Raw genomic sequence first — 18,397 nt, forward strand, 5'->3', positions numbered from 1 at the left:
CTGCCGAATACTGGCTGTTTTTCCTTTTTCAGACCATTCTTTGTAAACCCTAGAAATGGTTGTGCGTGAAAATCCCAGTAACTGAGCAGATTGTGAAATACTCAGACCAGCCCGTCTGGCACCAACAACCATGCCACGCTCAAAGTTGCTTAGATCACCTTTCTTTCCCATTCTGACATTCAGTTTGGAGTTCAGGAGATTGAGTCTTGACCAGGAACACACCCCTAAATGCATTGAAGCAGCTGCCATGTGATTGGTTGATTAGATAATTTCATTAACGTGAAATTTAACAGGTGTTCCTAATAATCCTTTAGGTGAGTGTATATAGAACAGCACAACATTTACCTATAGGTACAGCATGAAAAGGCTGTGTTTCATGGCATATCTGTCACAATAAACAAGAAAACTTATGGGCAAATATTACTTGAACTCTCAGATACCTCAGTACATACATTTACCTAAATCAATACATTCGCCCGGTGAATTTGTAAGGTAACTTTCTAGTGGTGGTTTCCCACCACTGCATCACTGCCAGTCAGAGCAAAATAACAGCAGCATTAAAGAGGCATCATGGAAGACAATGTGTGTTCCACTAGTGGTCTATTAAGCCACTTCTGATGGATCCCGGCAATACTTGTGCCCACAGTCCAAAGCTGACAGTCTGTCCATGTCTGTGTCACTCAGTGTGAAGTCAAAAAGTCTGGAATTGTCCTTTATTCTGTCTGGATTTGAAGATTTGGGGAGCACTGGGACGCCCTGCTGCACAGCCCAGCGCAACAGGACCTGGAGGGGAACAAAAGACCTGCATGTTTTCCAAGTGTTTGTGCTTAAAACATTATTTATTATTGAACACGGGGAAGGTAGTAGTCACAGACTGGCCAAAAAGACCTTGAATCAAGATGCTTTGTATGTGTGTTTACCTGTGCAGGTGTGCGTTCACAGTTCTTTGCCACCTCCATCACCACAGGATCAGTGACCAGCTCTCCTTTCCCTAAGGAGGAGTACGCTTGGAAACACACTCCATACTCCTCACACACACTCCTCAGCTCCGTCTGGCACAGCCTTGGGTGAAACTCTACCTGAATAAACAAATAAAAACACTGTCTGCATTGGCTCTTTCTAAAACTGAGTGCATTTGTGTTCCATCATGTATATTATATGTTATCCATCCTCCTTCACTCTCCTGCTTTCTACCTGTAGCACCGCAGGAGGGACTTTGCAGCTTTGTATCAGTTCTCTCATGTGTGCTGGTGTGTAGTTGGACACTCCTATGGCCTTCAGCTTCCCCTGGACATGCAGCTCCTCCAGTGTGACCCAACTCTGAGCTCGGTTGCCTGGAATCAAATATTAATTAGGACATCATCGTGATTCATCAGTGGTACTCAAGTACAACTACATTGTGGAGGAGGAAGGTGAGAAGACAGCTTGAAAACATTTGATACACCTGGCCAGAGCAGAGAGTTACTTCAAATGCTTTACATTTATTTTTTACTAGGGGTATGAATCTTCACTGGTCTCACGATTCAATTCATCACGATTACCCTGTCAACTATTCGAATAGATATCACGATGCGTCACCTTCTCAATATTATTATATACTGCTACACATGGCTTTCATCGACAAATTCAAGCAGTCGGATATGTATGAACTCCCCTTTTTTATTGTATCTGCTCTTAAAAAAAAAGACACTTCATGAATGTAGTGGAGTCTGAACACAGCAGAGAGCAGACAAAAGGCAAAAATAAAAGAAATCAGCAAGCGGAAAATCAACAAGTTACATCAGTAGGTAATAATCGGTTATGGTCCGTCACCGCATTAATTTCAACGCCCCCATGTTTCCAGTGAAAGTTTAGTACATGAAGGAAAACACTGACTTAATCTCTTTACCTGGGTTGCGTTGGTCAGCCACTACCAGACCCTGTGTGCCAGGCCAGTGGATCAGGTACAGGTCAATGTAACCCAAGTCCAGCTGAGACAGGCTGCGGAGGGCTCCTTCCATGGCTCTCTCCCCCTGATCCTCGGGGCCCAGCTTACTGCAGGGATAAGGGAGGAAGGGATGATTAGAATTGTACTGTGGGCCTTTGAGATTCAAATGTCACTGAGCTTCAGTGCCTCCATTTGGTCTCTTATAAGATACTTAAGTGATAAGGACAGCAAAGCCAGTATAGGCATGCATTTTTATATTTTACTTTGCATCCATATGTGTATTTTCCCACTGTATTCAATATGTAGGTTTATAAAATTGCTGGAACAAAAGATTCTGCCCTTATGTAGTATAATAAATCCCATCATACATCAGGTCACTTATTTACTGACGTGCTGTGCTCTTTTGGGAGGCATATTAGCCTATATCCATCACCTGGTTATGAATACATCCTCTCTGGTTAAGCCATGTTTCGGCAGGAGCTGCTTCAGGGCTCGGCCCAGGTCAGCTTCATTCCGGTAGACGGCTGCACTGTCAAAGGCCCGATAACCAGCAACCAGCGCTGCGTCCACAGCCCGGTAGACATCTTCAGAAGCCACCAACTTGTAGGTCCCCAAACCCAGGAGGGGCATCTGAACCCCCGTATTTAGGAGGACACCAGAGGTAGTGGAGGAGGAGGAAGACATCTGATCTGAGAGGCACTTCTTTTTTTGTACCCCGTTTGGACTTGTTGGTCTACTCAACACTGTAAAAAAGGGATAGAGAGTTGAGTGAGAAATAAATGAGAGATTTTCTTGAGTGGTAAATATAAATATGGTTTTATCATGACTGGTATATTGCACTAGGTTGAGACACTGCTTTCTACAGGTTTTCTATCAGAGATGTGGACTTGAGACTTGGTGGCCGCGACTTGGGTCGACTTGAGTTACCGTTTTGATGACTTGCAAATGACAAAAAAAATAAATGACTTGAGACTCTACTTGGACTTGACTTGACGCATGATGACTCAGATGACTTGTGTGCATTCATAAGTTTAAATGTTGGCTGTACAATATAAAATAATATAATTCAATGTTGTCCCGTTTCTGTCCATCAAGTATGCTATGCTGTGGCAGCAGCGCAAACTGTGAATCATGACTGGACGACAAAGCTCCCCGGTATGTGATTGTCATGATTGGCTGACTGACTGTCAGTCAAACTCCTTGCTATGGCAACACATTACATCGAAGACTCCTAATGAAGCCTCATTAGTGCATCTGTGTCACAAGTAATCACTTTTGTTGACCCAGTTGAATATTACAATGTTTGATGTTGTAGTCTGGCTGTCAGTATTTCCCTGTTTTCAAGGTGATGGGGAGGAAATATGGAATAAATAAGTAATACTTTGTTTTTGCTTTGATTACATTCATTTCACTGAATATCAATAATTATAATACAGATTAAAGTCATACTCTTTGTACTAGTTATACAAACTAGCCAATCATATTATTAGATGGGCTACTAAAACCTTGTATTTTATCTCTATAAAAATAGTGCTTTATCTTGGGTGTAAAAAAAAGTGACTTGATCTAAGACTTGACCAAAATAACTCGAGACTTGCTTGAGACTTGAACCAAGACCAAATGACTTGAGACTTAGTTGGTCACAACACTGTTTTCTATTGCCCCTGAGTACAATGTGACAGTGTGTTTGACGCATAGACATTATATTTTGACCGCGAGTAAAACCGTTGTATTACACACACTTTGATAACGCTGGGACGTAACAAAGCTTGTTACAATTTGTAGAAGTGGGACGTTACAACGTCAATGTAGCTGTAAGTGCACACCAAGTCTTAAAGACGGTATTTACTCCAGTATGCGTCCCATATGGACGTCACAATATATGAGACCAAACTTTGACACAATTAAGCAGTGTTATACATGGGAAGATATCTATGATATCGCAATACTCGTTAAGACCAAGACGGAGAAACATCTAATTATACATCCATGGTAGAAACGTCACAGTTCCTACATTACTCTGGGTAGTAACGCCATTAAACGCCACCGTTACAGATAATTAATGTTTCCATCTCACCTTTTGGGCCCTTTCAGCTGAATACTTATGCAGTAGATGTGCCTAAATAGGTGATATGTTTCAATAAAAGGAAATGTCACCTTACTCTACAACTTTTACCTTTGTAGCTTTGTACAGAGGAATGTTTACAACTACTCCTTCCTGCTACACGTGGTAAGCTGACAGTAGTCATGTGACATTTTGAGAGGTTTTCGCCGCCGCTGATTGGAAGATCAAGCTTATCAAAGTAGAGCTAGCTTATCAAGCAACCAGGCGGGAGAGAGAGAAAGTCAAGAATTTGACAGCTTTTTTTAATTTATAAATGCTAACTGCCTTTACTGATATAAGGCAGTAAGCATTATAGCCTACTGAAATGTGTCGTTTCTAGCCAGCTAAACCAAATTCAAACATTGTCTGTGATGTTGACATGCATTCTGTATTTTGGTTGCCCTCTGAAACAACAGTCCCATCAATTAATAAATGAATGTTTATTTTCTGTTTTGTTGCACAACCCATTTGACATAAGCCATGCCTCTGCAGGCCTTCTCCTTCCCTTTCCCTGAAAGTCAATTCTTCAAGGCTGGTAGTTTTATCTACAAGTTCAGACAAGATGTATTTTCTCTACAGTTGTGAAACTTCTGGTATATGCTGTCTTGAATAAATCATTTTTAAAATTGTGTTTAAAGTGAGTCTCTTGTGTAACTGTGTAAAATTATTCGGTAAACAGGACACTTCAAAAATGATTTATTTTTAATAAATATGTTACTATAGTTATTAAAATAATTATTATAACATTTTTTCATTGCAATTTTCTGTCACAATTGATAGAAAATTTAAATGAGAAAGCTTAAGCACAAATGCCATATTATTACTTTGTAAGAGTATTATTAAAGAACAGTGAGAGGCAACAAAGAATATGGAACTAGTCTTAAAATGTTGGCCCATTAAATACATTTTTGGTCAGTAGGAACACACCTATAAGTGCAGCATGAAAAGCCTCTCTGTGTTTCATGGCATATCGGTCACGATAAACAGGACAACTTATGGGCTAATGTTGTCCAAAATGTTACTTGAACTCTCAGATACCTCAGTACATACATTTATCTAAATCAATACATTCGCCCGGTGAATTTGTAAGGTAACTTTCTAGTGGTGGTTTCCCACCACTGCATCACTGCCAGTCAGAGCAAAATAACAGCAGCATTAAAGAGGCATCATGGAAGACAATGTGTGTTCCACTAGTGGTCTATTAAGCCACTTCTGATGGATCCCAACAATACTTGCGCCCACAGTCCAAAGCTGACAGTCTGTCCATGTCTGTGTCACTCAGTGTGAAGTCAAAAAGTCTGGAATTGTCCTTTATTCTGTCTGGATTTGAAGATTTGGGGAGCACTGGGACGCCCTGCTGCACAGCCCAGCGCAACAGGACCTGAAGGGAAACAAAAGACCTGCATGTTTTCCAAGTGTTTGTGCTTAAAACATTATTATTGAACACGGGGAAGGTAGTAGTCACAGACTGGCCAAAAAGACCTTGAATCAAGATGCTTTGTATGTGTGTTTACCTGTGCAGGTGTGCGTTCACAGTTCTTTGCCACCTCCATCACCACAGGATCAGTGACCAGCTCTCCTTTCCCTAAGGAGGAGTACGCTTGGAAACACACTCCATACTCCTCACACACACTCCTCAGCTCCGTCTGGCACAGCCTTGGGTGAAACTCTACCTGAATAAACAAATAAAAACACTGTCTGCATTGGCTCTTTCTAAAACTGAGTGCATTTGTGTTCCATCATGTATATTATATGTTATCCATCCTCCTTCACTCTCCTGCTTTCTACCTGTAGCACCGCAGGAGGGACTTTGCAGCTCTGTATCAGTTCTCTCATGTGTGCTGGTGTGTAGTTGGACACTCCTATGGCCTTCAGCTTCCCCTGGACATGCAGCTCCTCCAGTGTGACCCAACTCTGAGCTCGGTTGCCTGGAATCAAATATTAATTAGGACATCATCGTGAGTCATCAGTGGTACTCAAGTACAACTACATTGTGGAGGAGGAAGGTGAGAAGACAGCTTGAAAACATTTGATACAGCTGGCCAGAGCAGAGAGTTACTTCAAATGCTTTACATTTATTTTTTACATAAATGTGCATACAGACCATACATACACAGTTATAATATAGTACATGAAGGAAAACATTGACTTAATCTGAATTCTTTACCTGGGTTGCGTTGGTCAGCCACTACCAGACCCTGTGTGCCAGGCCAGTGGATCAGGTACAGGTCAATGTAACCCAAGTCCAGCTGAGACAGGCTGTGCAGGGCTCCTTCCATGGCTCTCTCACCCTGATCCTTGGGGCCCAGCTTACTGCAGGGATAAGGGAGGAAGGGATGATTAGAATTGTACTGTGGGCCTTTGAGATTCAACCTTACAAGAAACGTATGCGATGAGGACAGCAAAGCCAGTAGGCATGCATTTTTATATTTTACTCAGCTACAACAATAAACTAAATAAAAACATTTGAAATAAATTTGAAGGATATTTTGTTTCATATTCCAGCTGTATTTAATATGCATGTTCATAAAATTCCAGCAACGATCTGCCTTATATACTATAATACATCAAAGGTCACTTATTTACTCAAATGCTGTGCTCTTTTGGAAGGCATACATGCCTTACATTTATCCAAAGCGACTTACAATAAGTGCATTCAACTATGTGGATTGGATACAACCCATATCCATCACCTGGTTATGAATACATCCTCTCTGGTTAAGCCATGTTTGGGCAGGAGCTGCTTCAGGGCTCGGCCCAGGTCAGCTTCATTCCGGTAGACGGCTGCACTGTCAAAGGCCCGATAACCAGCAACCAGCGCTGCGTCCACAGCCCGGTAGACATCTTCAGAAGCCACCAACTTGTAGGTCCCCAAACCCAGGAGGGGCATCTGAACCCCCGTATTTAGGAGGACAGCAGAGGTAGTGGAGGAGGAGGAAGACATCTGATCTGAGAGGCACTTCTTTTTTTGTACCCTGTTTGGACTTGTTGGTCTACCCAACACTGTTAAAGAGGGACAGAGAGTTGAGTGAGAAATAAATGAGAGACTTTTTTGAGTAGTAAATGTCGTATATATCGGGACTGGTACTAGGTGGAGAACAGGACAGGTTACACTGATTTCTATAGGTTTTCTTTCCATGGGCCTTACCCACCAGTTTTATTACAGAGGAAGGCTGGTGTAACGTAGCAAATGAGTATCAATGATGCTAAAATGATGCAGTGTTAGACGGTTGAAAAGACAGCCGCTGTAGTACAGTATGATGCAGTGTTAAGACGCTGGGATGTCACAATGCAACTAACGTTACTATATATTTCCATCTCACCTTTTAGGCGTTTTCAGCTGAATTTAAGGGAGAGAGGTATAAATAGGCAACGACCTGTCGCGTAACGTTACTTAAAAAAAGCCAAGAGTTAAAAAGGGCAAACGTAACATTACCTCTAACTTCTTTTGAAGAGAGTCATGTTGTTTAAAACTACCTCGTCCTTCCTGCTCGTTCCTGCAACACCTGGTCAGCTGACAGTCATGTGACAGGTTTTTAACGTCACCATAGTGACGACACCTGCTCTGACACCGCTGATTGGACGCAAGCGACCGGAAGGCGGGAATTCGCCCTGTCCGGCGAATTTCGAGGCGATTCAGCCGTAGGATTCAGCATTTGATTGACGGTCACGGTTTTAACTGTTGACATCCTGCTGGAGGGTGAAGTTATAGCTTGCTGGACGACTTCCCAATTTCATGCTCGCAATTTCCTCTAGGCATTACGGTAATTTCAAGAGCGCGCCAGTGAGAGAACATTTCTATGGAGAAAACCAAGAATTTCTGACAGTTTTCACATGAGTAAAAATGCAGTTATTATATTATTGCGTACTAGCTATATCTGGAATTTGGTAGCTGGTCCGGATTTTCAATGATGTTGACATGTATTCTGTATTTTGGTTGCCCTCTGAATATAGCTACAGTCCATCAATTAATAAATTATTCTGTTTATTTTTGTACTTTTGTTGCCCAAACCATATAAGGTCAGCCATGCCACTGCAGGCCTTCTCATTCCCTTGCCCTGAAACTCGATTCTTCAAAGCAGGTAGTTTCATCTACAAGTTCAAGATCAGAGCAGGCAGCAGCTTCAGGCAAGACAGACATTGTTCTTTACATCTTCACGCCTTGTCTTTATTTTTCCTCATATGTTCTCTCTTTTGGTGAAAGTAGTAAGTTAAGTATAATATGAAAGCATGACAAGACAGTTGACAAATCAAAGACAGCACAGCCTAGCTGTTTAACTCGACGCTTAGCCTAAAGGGGAGCCAAGACAGAGAAGACAGTGACAGCATCCCAAAACCAAGCTTGGGATAGGGTTTAGTGGAAGTAATATTTTGTAGATTAGCTCTAATTGCACATATTGGTAATCTTTCTCCAAATCGGAATGAGCATACTTCAATGCATCAGTGGAAATTACTTCATAACCAGCAGTGAAATAATTTAATTTTACCTGTGGCTAAGCCCGAGACCATTCAGAATGCAAATCCAACAAGCTCCAAACATAGCTTGAGGAAAAGGAAAAATATTTTCAGACCAAACTTGAAACAGAGACTAGCTTTCTATTAGAGCAACTACAGATTTGAGTAATTTTTTTTCTTGAAAGTAGAGCAAAACAGCACAAGCTCAAAGCTCAAAATCCATACGCAAAACATATAGCAGCAAGAGAAAGATCAATGTTGCATCTTCTCTTGGCTCCTTCCATGCTTCCCTTCCCTTTTCCTCCTAAAGATTAAATTCTGCTAAGCATTGCAAAGTGTTCTTTATCTTCAATCTCAAAAGCAGTTGAGGAGATGGCTGAGCTTCGGGCAAGAGAGGAAAACGATAATTTTTCTCCATTTTAAGCTCATTCTCTAAAAACAATACTGCCTGCTATAATGGCTACTGTTATACGTTCTGGTGTGTGTCACCTAAGTTTGTCTCAACATTTTGACATTTGTACTCAGTACAGTCAAAGCCTTTTACTTTACCAAAACTTGAACTGCTAATACTGTATAACAACATATTGTAGTAATAATAATTAATTCATTAATATATTTCTTTTAATTGGCATATTTCATCAGAGGAGAGAAAAATATGGGAGGAAACTGCCTCAATCAGGAACTGGAGGTAATTATGGATACTGCTCGCCTAATTAGTCAGCATTCACTTCCCAACATTTGCTATGTTGACTCACTGTCATTTGCACTATTCTTTATCAAATGCATTGTCTACTTTCACAGTAAACTGATTCATTCTAACCTCTTGTCATTTTATTGCTTGTTCTCTCTTTAAATCTCTTATTTTCTCTTGTGTTTTCAGGAAATTATCAGAACTGTTCTTGGCAACCTGGACAGTCTCCAACCCTTCTCTAGCTCTCACTTCATTGTCTTCCCTTGTATCTTTTACATCAGTTTATTTATCCATCAGTGTATTTATTTGTCTGTTAGCTTTCTACTTATCCCTATCCCCATATCAATGCTGTATATATCTCCAGCACACTTCCAGCCTTCGATACTGTGATGCTGGATGGATAACTGAACAGGCCTACCGGGCACAGGCCCAGGGGGTCAGGGAGGGGTCCTCCTGACTCTCAAAGAGACACTAAATGACTGAAAATATACACAAAACAACCAAAAAACATACACATAAGGACTATAAAGAGATCCAAAATTACTACAAAGATTCGCAAAACGACTAAAAATAAATGTGAAACAATCTCAGAGATACAAAGTGACTACAAAGAGACACAAAACAACCACAAAGAGATGGAAAATGACCAAAAATAGATGCAAAACACTACAAAGGGACGCAAATTGACTAACTCTTTGAGTCGGATGTCTTCTTCCTGTGTAGACAGGGTGGGTGGTCACTTACATGTCGGTGAGATTTTGGTTGCAGTAACAGGGAATAAGACAAAGTGGGGACCCACAGACATGACGGTCACAACTAAAATTCAGTGTTGAGATCACTATAGTGCATGCTAATGCATTAGTGGATGGTGCTGTAGCAGTTTTGTACATTATCTTTAAATCACTATACTGCAAAGTACAGAGCAAAGAACACAGCTCCTGATAGCTAATGATCCTCTACTTGCACACAATTATGATGCCAATTCACTAGAAGTTCACTGTATTTTATTAACTGTAACTACCAGATAGGAAGAGGCGAGAGGGAGCGTCTAAGGTCATGTGCAAACATGGTGAGAGGAATCTGAGAGCCTACCCGTTTAGTCTTATCCTCTACCTGGAGAAAAACATGCAGAATGGTGAGGATAAACACACATGAGTAAAAAAACACTCACAGCTTATTAAATTGTATTCACAAAATACATCCTGTACTTGCAAGGCATTACATGTAACCAGCACAAAGAAATGCATGTACTCATCAGGAAAGAGATAAAGTTCACCAGTAACAGTGATCTATATACTGTAGTAGTTACGGTAACAGATTTGTTCTATGAAAGCAGACAGAGTCATGCATAAGGGCTGTATAGGCTCTATTGGTATGTTTACCGGTGTCACGGTATGCCGTGGATTGAAAATTGACAGTTATCATACCGTGTACATTTGCTTATCTACAGTATTATTTTTAAAAGGGAGACTTTTCACACATACTTCCATTAAGAAAATAGTTTTAAGTTTCAATAAAGCCTTTGTTCACCCCAAAAAAAGTTTTTATTTTCTTTTAAGGCTCATTGTAACTGATAAAAATAATAACAATTGTGTAATACGTGATACTGTGATTTTTTTTCGGAGAACTCATACCTTTCCAATGTGGGTTCCCAGTGGGGTTTTTTGTGTAAAAGAGTGGCCAAGCATAAATAGTCTCGTTAGCAAGCACTGACTGTGTGATAATTACAGAGATTGTGAATCTCAGTACAGTATTGTACACAAACAGACACACAAAATACTATTCAGGCATGTTGATGTCTCATGTATTTATCTTGCAGAGGAAGCAAAGCAAGCAGAGGAGAAGTTGAGCTCAGTGAGTTGTTTGGTTACTGTTCTGTCTGTACTGTTCCACAAAACATAGTAAGAATACTGCTTAGAGTGTTACTATCAAACTGTCAAATATGGAATATGCCTAGTGTCACTGAAAGGACAGAGAGATACAGTATAGTGTACCCAATATTCTGACATCCGTTGTGTGTACTATATATATATATATATATATATATATATATATATATATATATATATATATATATATCCAGAGTTGTTACAATATAACACTACAACACAAAAACACCTTTGTTGGATTGTTTTATATTAAATGAGATAGTGTCCACCCTGTGTCATGTATCATGTACATGTGCATGTGCATGTTTTCTAGGAGAAATACGTGGCACAGCAGTTCCCCCCTGTTTCTGAGCCTCAGTCAAAGCGCCATAAAAGCGATTCGCCACTAGAGGAGGCCATACTAAAGGACTTAATCAAGGACATGGAGGCTGAAGGCAAGGTTTCTGTGGTTGGGTGAGTGCTCTCTTTACTACTGTAGAGCTTATCTGCAACCTTAAGCTTAATTTACATTTACGAAAATGGTCACATAGGCCCCATGTGAAGGAACTTTGTGATTATGATATTGTGTGTGTGTGTGTGTGTGTGTGTGTGTGTGTGTGTGTGTGTGTGTGTGTGTGTGTGTGTGTGTGTGTGTGTGTGTGTGGCTATGGCTATGCACAGCCTTCTGTATATTTTAACAAAACCTTATATTTATACCTTTATACTTAACTTATACTTATGGTAGTTGTTGATAACCCATTCTCTCTTCAAGGATTTGGTAAGCTCGATGGTGTTTTAAGCCCCCAAAGTCTCCTTCCAGGCAGCGCTGCGACCGTTGACTTCAAGGCACCTAACCCTAACCATAACCATAACCATTGCCTAATCCTAGTGCCTTCCAGGCAGCGCTGCCTGAAAGGAGACGTTGGGGGCTTAAAACACAGATAAACGTTTGGTGATATGACAATGCATACCATTAGACAATATACATTTGTGACAGTAGAAATACAGCAGGCCTTATTGACTACATCATGGATTACAGTGTGCTGTGATGTATATTTATAAATGTAGGCCAGGGCTAATTCATTTGCCATTGCTTATTGTCTTTATTCCTCTTCAGCGTGAACAGTATGTATTGTTTTGAGGGTGGTGATGTGGATAAAGTGCCAGTGAAGATGTAAAATCACTTAGACATCTATTCTGACAACTGCCATGTTTCACACTCACACACACACACACGCTCCAGTGATTCTTGCCGTTATTAACAGACAAGAGGCGAACGGGCGCCACCTCAATCACACTGACAGATCAGTGGGGCGAAAATTGTGATTTTAAAGATGACACACACACACACCCCACCTAGTTTGTATTTAACTTACATAAACAGAATTGTCTCCTAGTTCTGAACTTGAGGAAAAAACACTGTGTAAACATCCTGCAAGCAGCAGGGCCTCAAGCATCATTACCAGTTCACAGGAAATCAAGTTTCATTAAGCAATTCTTATTGAATTATATTCACCACATTGACCATTACACTTACATGTCCTTACACAAGGTGCCACACCAGTATAGCACACGTTTCAGAGGCTTCCTACATAGAGTACTGCCTCATCAATGATGGCATTCATCGGTGTGTGTGTGTGTGTGTGTGTGTGTGTGTGTGTGTGTGTGTGTGTGTGTGTGTGTGTGTGTGTGTGTGTGTGTGTGTGTGTGTGTGTGTCTACGTGATGCCCTGGGGAGACAGATGGTTTGTTTCTGTGTTAAACCTGCTAGAAAAATGGGAACAGAAAAGAATGAGATTGTCAGTGAGTCAATGAACAATCACACTCAGGGGCATCTAACTCCAGCATTGTCTGGCAATGCGAGACTAACCAACATGTAACTCACGGCCTTCAGAGGCATGATACCCACCAATTTAAATAAAAAACACTGACATTAACAGACAAGCATTGATATTCATTGTATCAGACAGACCCTATTCTGTATATATTATATTGTATTTTCTCTATGTATTATTATAAATGAAATGCCAGATGAATTTAGACACAAACCTTAATGGCAGAAACTGAAATTGAAGAACAATTAGGACTGTATGTTATTCTTTACATTAAAGTAAAAAGGGAAGTTCCTCATGAATTTGACTTAATAAAGTGTCTAGTTGTATGTGTCAATCATCAGTAAAACAGTAATTGTTCTGTTATTAATGTAAGAAAAATAAAAGTGGTTGTGTCCAACTTTCAGCAGGCTCTCTCTGTATTGTCCACATGCAGAGAGAGAGGTTAAAGAAGATCCAGGACATGCTGACAAGGTGATCCGTCTTTTACTCATCACATGTAACTGCTTCACTGATTTGTCACTCTCCTAAATGTCAAATAAAGAAGTCAGTCATTTCAGCCCACAGTTGTTTGGAATTGATTCCAAAAATTCGTCTTCCAATTTCAGTCTCATACTACCCTTTCGTTTCCTCTCTTCCACATAGATAAACACACACTTGTAGCATCATTGTCTGTACTGTAGCCCGAGGCTAACATTAGCGCAGACAGGTAGGATAACAAGTGTGATTAAGGTTAATAATGGCATTACATCAGGCACAGAGTGTACTTGTTTCTGGTGATGTGCTTCAGATTGATTAGCAACAAAGTCCCAAAATTACCCTCCGCCCAGCTCCCTTCTCGTCCACAGCCTTTCATCTCATATGATCCGGGGATTTTTTTCTTTTTACACCTGTCCACTCTTTTCCCCTCACATTTGTTTCAAGTGGGGGGAAAATGATTTAAACTAATTATGTCAGCCCATTGAGTTATTTATTTTCGGAGAAGCATGTGTTCTGAGACAGTATTCGTATCAATCTTTCCATTCTAGCAATGCAGTTTACTGTTAATGATAACCGTGGCAGATTTATGACTCAAATTCGTGCTAACCTACAGACAGAAGTATACTAACTTTTATTAGCATATGTTATTAGCTAGCTAACTAACTTTACATCAACTCCATGAGTTGGTTGAAAACTCTATCTCCGGCAGAGTTTTTAATGTTTTTGGCTAACTCATATAAAAATGAGAAACTTGCAAAGAATTCTTAGATATTCATTGGAGGGCTAAATATAGCATAGCATAGGCCTAAATAATAACCATGCTAACTCAACAGTAAAGCTTACTGGTCCCTGGTGAAAAGTCAGCATCCACTCCAGTGTATGATCTACGATGAACACATGGGGGAAAAGGAGCAGCATTTCTCTTGTATTGTAGGGTAGAGCTAGTTAGCCCTCACATTTCAGTACTGTATTAAAAAAGTATTTAAAAAAAAAAGTGTGGCTAAACTGGTTGTCACACAACTACACTTTGCTCTTTCTAATGTACACTGTACCCTCACATAATAAAGGAGTTAGCTAATCATATGCAAATTATTTGCCTTGGAAGTAAAGGCCGTTTTATGGTTCTGCGGAGGCTCCACGCAGAGCTTTCGCCGTAGCCTACATAAGTGGCCTGATGTTTATACTTGTGCGCTGGTGTGTGCATCGAGCTGGCATGTGTGTGTGTGTGTGTGTGTGTGTGTGTGTGGGGAGTGTGTTAGAGCGAGGGAGAAGTGAGAGAGAGTGACGGCGATTAGCTTCGGAGCGAGTACCGACTCTAGAGTCATAGTGAGAGAAACAAAGTGTGTCCCCTGTGTTTTCTGACCACGGTGGGAAATCTGTAGCAGGAAAAGTTAACCCTCTCTATGATTTCATGTTGTTTATGGAGAAGGAGAACCAGGAAATGAGTCGGGGGAAATGCAACGCTACCAAACCATGGCTGAGCGACATGCGTCGCTGCGACATGTAGTTACATTTTTCGAGAGGTGCACGTCAGGCTACGGCGTAGGCTACGGCGTAGGATCCGGCGTAGACGCAGAGGGGTCTGGGGGGGAACGCTGTTGATTCGACGCAGAAGCATAAAACAGCCTAATTAGCTGGGCATGCTAACGTTAGCTGGTTACACTACAGCAGATAAACATTGTTTTCCTTAAAGTTGTGCTCCTGTAAAAGACACGACTCCAAACTCTTTTTATATGGATTACCGCTTTTACAACTACAGGCCCATACACACATCTTCAACATATGGAGAAATCCAACGCTGCAGTAGGTACAGTTACAAAGCTATGATTGGACAATCACTATTCGATGGGAGGAGTTAGCAAATGGTCAATTCAATTAAATCTGCATTACTGTAAAAATGATTTTATATTCTGTTCTATTTTTCCCATTATTTTAATTTTTTCTAATCCTCACCCACAGAAAGGTTCCAAGGGGTTTTACGAACCCCAGCAGAAATCAGGTGTCAACACAGTCAGAGGAAGTTGGACTGCAGGTGAAGTGCATCCTGGAACAATACAGAACATGGGAGAGGAGGAGCGTGATGAGAAGGAAGAAAATGCAGACTCTGGGGCACTAGGGATTTTGACTCGATTGGCCAGGTTGGTATGATGGCACCTTCAATCTGAGCAGCCACATCAACACTAAACAGTATTTCATTAGCATGCTACAAGCTAAAACTGAAAAATTAACCCCACAGCAGATCATTGAATTGGCACACAGTAAGGGTAAAGGCCCTGACACACTAACCCGATAATCGGTTTTCGGACAGTCTAGCGAGGTCAGTGACTCGAGTCTGTTTGGTGTGTTCCGTGCCGTCGTCCGTCGGAGGAGCCGTTGGCCTTCATTTTGGCCGATTTGACATGCTCGGTCAGAAGGCGGGCACTGCCGGCAGTCAGACCCAAATGACCAGTCTGATTGGTAGAGTGCTAACCCGGAAATGACGAGCGGGATTAGCGTGACTAACGCCTCTCAAAATCGAACGAAAATCTTTTAAACTGACCTTTGTCGATCTGAAATGAAGACAGATTAAGCAACTGTATGGCCTATTTCTCGCTTAAAATGTTTTCAGGAACACGTTTCGGTGAACTATTTTAGTAAAATACGAGATTGTATTCTGAACAAGCAGCCATGACAGTCTGGCTTTGAATTTCCGGAGAAACCAGACCCACGTGACCCGTTCGTCCAATCAGCTGCCGTCGGCAGTCGGCATCGCTTCGGTGTGTTCCGAGCATAGACTGTATATAAGAATGGACCAACAGATCCCGTTGCTCTGGACGGAGACCAGTGAAGGCCGTTAGAAGCACTTTTCTGGTGAGCGCTGAGCGTTACTGCGCAGCCTCCAACTCAGAGAGACGACGTAAATGTGCCGTGAGCAACGTGTCTGAAAGTTGTAAGTCTTCTGGTAGCTGTGCCAAGAGAAATCTCAATCATTCCCAATCTAGCAGAGACGGAGAGCGTAGGTATATGTAAGGAGATAACATAGGCACAGGCTAATTATTGCTAACTAAAATGATAGTTAACATTAGTAATTACACTTAAACAGCTAATGTGAGACGAAACTGCCTGCGCGCTTCTCCTGTACTATACGGTAATTCCTCTACTATGCGACAGTAAGTCGCGTGGTTATGACACAATCGTTAGCCTATTTTTACAAAAACGTCTGCTATGGAGCCATAATGTGAGGTACAAGGTAATGGAGCCTTTTATACATTGTCGTGTTTCTTTAGAAATAAACAATGGACAAATAGAGTCTTTAAACTCTTCAGATGTAAAGTTATTCTCTGTCAAAGTGACGTCAAAATGAATGGCAGTCAATGGGATGCTAACGGGGGGTGATCGCTTTGTAGCATTAAAATGGCGCCATAGGAGGTTCGCGGTCCAAGGAGAAGCTTACCCCCTTGGTTCCGAGGCACTTTTTTTAGCCAACTCTGGGAGGCAGTCAGTCCGACTGCCTTTTCTGCCGAAGGTCGGCTGTCCGGTTGGTGTGTCACCGGCTTTAGAGTCATACCTGTGGAGTTGATGGTGAGATTGGATTGACTTTTACACCCACAGGAGAAACAAGAGCTAATTGGTGCTGTACATCTGAAAGAAAAAAGTTGACAAAGATGAAAATGGATTGGGGAAATCCAGCTATTATAAGCACAGAAATTACAATATTCCTGTGAAATGTCTGTTGAGACAAGCTGAGAACGCCAGATGTCCTTAGGCACACAAGAGACTGACAAAAGGATCTCCACATTGACAGAGCACGCCAAACAATCTAGCAAATGTAGTCTTTTCATGGTAATAATGATGTGCAGTAGCAGCCTTATGGGATGAGCCCACGGCTGCATTAATCACGTGCAGTTTGTTAACTTTCTCTGTCCCTCTTTCTTTGCAGCCATATCTTCCCCTTCTCCTTGTTCTTCAGGGACCCCTGAGGGCCGTGGTAGAGAGACAGGAGATGTTACCGGTTCCAGCAGTGGAAACTCACTGGGGTTTGTTTGGTTAAAGTTCTGCACTGCGATCAAAAAAGTTTTCAGATTTGTTTGTCTTTTTCACAAATAGTATTTCGTTAACCTGTTGGTTTTCGTTTTCCTTCATCCTCCATTGATCATCTTCGATATAAGTGTCATTGTTTTTTTCCATTTTGCTGAGATTTCTCCTGTTCGTGTATCATTCGAGGGTCTATTTTATAAATCAGTGTTTTGTTGTAGCTCTTTGTTGATACCATGAGCAAATAAATACAGTATGGTTACTTCTTTGTTTCCATTGGTTGTTTTTTTTGTGATTTTATGTTGTTTTATATTGCTCTATTATGGATGGAGACTTTGCTATTAGCTTGCCTGCATTATTGTTTTTTATAGCATCACCTGTAATAACTGGATCCTCTATTTTTAACTTTTATTGTATAGTTCTCTTTTTACCAGGGAATCTGACTCTGCATCATCTCTGCGACTTCATCAATTTACTTTAACAAGATTTTTCCCTTCCTCCAAATCCAACAAAACAGCAGTGTGTCTTTCATTTCTCAGTTTCCTATCTTAAATTCTGCTACATTTAACTTTCCTTTCATGATCTGTGACCCCATCTGCATTTGATTTATTTTGTTTTATTAAATTCAGTTTCCAGTTAGGAGAGCTCTTTTTCTTTGTATACACACTGCTTTAATCCTGATTTTTCTGTTTGACTGTAATGCAGTTTTTATTTAATTTGTTATGTAACAATGTGAATATACGGAAACCAGTGCAATCCAAATGGTTACATCTTTCCTGAGTGTGCAGACAAATGAATTCACAATAACACATTCCGAGGCTTTATTCTGCTAAATGTTGTAGACAATGCCGGCTCTTTCTCAATATTTCCACTGCCGTGTGTGTGTGTGTGTGTGTGTGTGTGTGTGTGTGTGTGTGTGTGTGTGTGTGTGTGTGTGTGTGTCATAAGTGCACACCTTGAGCTTCAGTGAGTATCACCTTGTGGAAACTCCACTTTCCTCCTGTCATTCTAAATTAGCTAAGTGTTC

At 41.0% G+C, this 18,397-nt stretch overlaps 3 protein-coding genes across 9 annotated transcripts; 1 reads left to right on the top strand and 2 right to left on the bottom strand.

The window, feature by feature from the left end:
* Positions 1–320: 320 nt before the first annotated feature.
* LOC116042250 (glyoxal reductase-like) lies at positions 321–4,229 on the bottom strand. 3 transcript variants are annotated; one of them, XM_031288356.2, is made up of 6 exons: positions 4,005–4,229; positions 2,361–2,670; positions 1,889–2,034; positions 1,195–1,334; positions 921–1,079; positions 321–783 (listed from the first exon to the last, which is right to left on the bottom strand). In XM_031288356.2, exons 2-6 carry the CDS (start codon positions 2,609–2,611, stop codon positions 604–606), a joined length of 876 nt encoding a protein of 291 aa, XP_031144216.1. In that variant the 5' UTR covers positions 2,612–2,670; positions 4,005–4,229; the 3' UTR covers positions 321–603. The 3 variants fall into 3 exon arrangements, with proteins under 3 accessions (XP_031144216.1, XP_031144215.1, XP_031144214.1); XM_031288355.2 differs by having other exon boundaries at positions 4,090–4,195; XM_031288354.2 differs by having other exon boundaries at positions 4,104–4,191.
* A 696-nt stretch (positions 4,230–4,925) lies between these two features.
* On the bottom strand, positions 4,926–7,519 carry LOC116042251 (glyoxal reductase-like). The gene is made up of 6 exons (XM_031288357.2): positions 7,355–7,519; positions 6,725–7,034; positions 6,199–6,344; positions 5,820–5,959; positions 5,546–5,704; positions 4,926–5,412 (listed from the first exon to the last, which is right to left on the bottom strand). Exons 2-6 carry the CDS (start codon positions 6,973–6,975, stop codon positions 5,233–5,235), a joined length of 876 nt encoding a protein of 291 aa, XP_031144217.1. The 5' UTR covers positions 6,976–7,034; positions 7,355–7,519; the 3' UTR covers positions 4,926–5,232.
* A 91-nt stretch (positions 7,520–7,610) lies between these two features.
* LOC116042253 (membrane-anchored junction protein) lies at positions 7,611–17,977 on the top strand. Of its 5 annotated transcripts, none has more exons than XM_036005739.1 (10): positions 7,611–7,815; positions 8,044–8,159; positions 9,129–9,174; positions 9,367–9,442; positions 10,202–10,312; positions 10,997–11,031; positions 11,380–11,519; positions 13,287–13,350; positions 15,316–15,494; positions 17,276–17,977. In XM_036005739.1, the coding sequence occupies exons 1-10, from the start codon at positions 7,768–7,770 to the stop codon at positions 17,313–17,315; spliced, it is 855 nt and encodes a 284-aa protein (XP_035861632.1). In that variant the 5' UTR covers positions 7,611–7,767; the 3' UTR covers positions 17,316–17,977. The 5 variants fall into 5 exon arrangements, with proteins under 5 accessions (XP_035861632.1, XP_035861631.1, XP_035861636.1 ...); XM_036005738.1 differs by having other exon boundaries at positions 7,614–7,815; positions 13,284–13,350; positions 17,276–17,971; XM_036005743.1 differs by having other exon boundaries at positions 7,631–7,795; positions 13,284–13,350; positions 17,276–17,971.
* Positions 17,978–18,397: the final 420 nt, after the last annotated feature.

The sequence above is a fragment of the Sander lucioperca genome, chromosome 9, assembly GCF_008315115.2.
Source record: "Sander lucioperca isolate FBNREF2018 chromosome 9, SLUC_FBN_1.2, whole genome shotgun sequence".
Lineage (NCBI taxonomy): Eukaryota > Metazoa > Chordata > Actinopteri > Perciformes > Percidae > Sander > Sander lucioperca.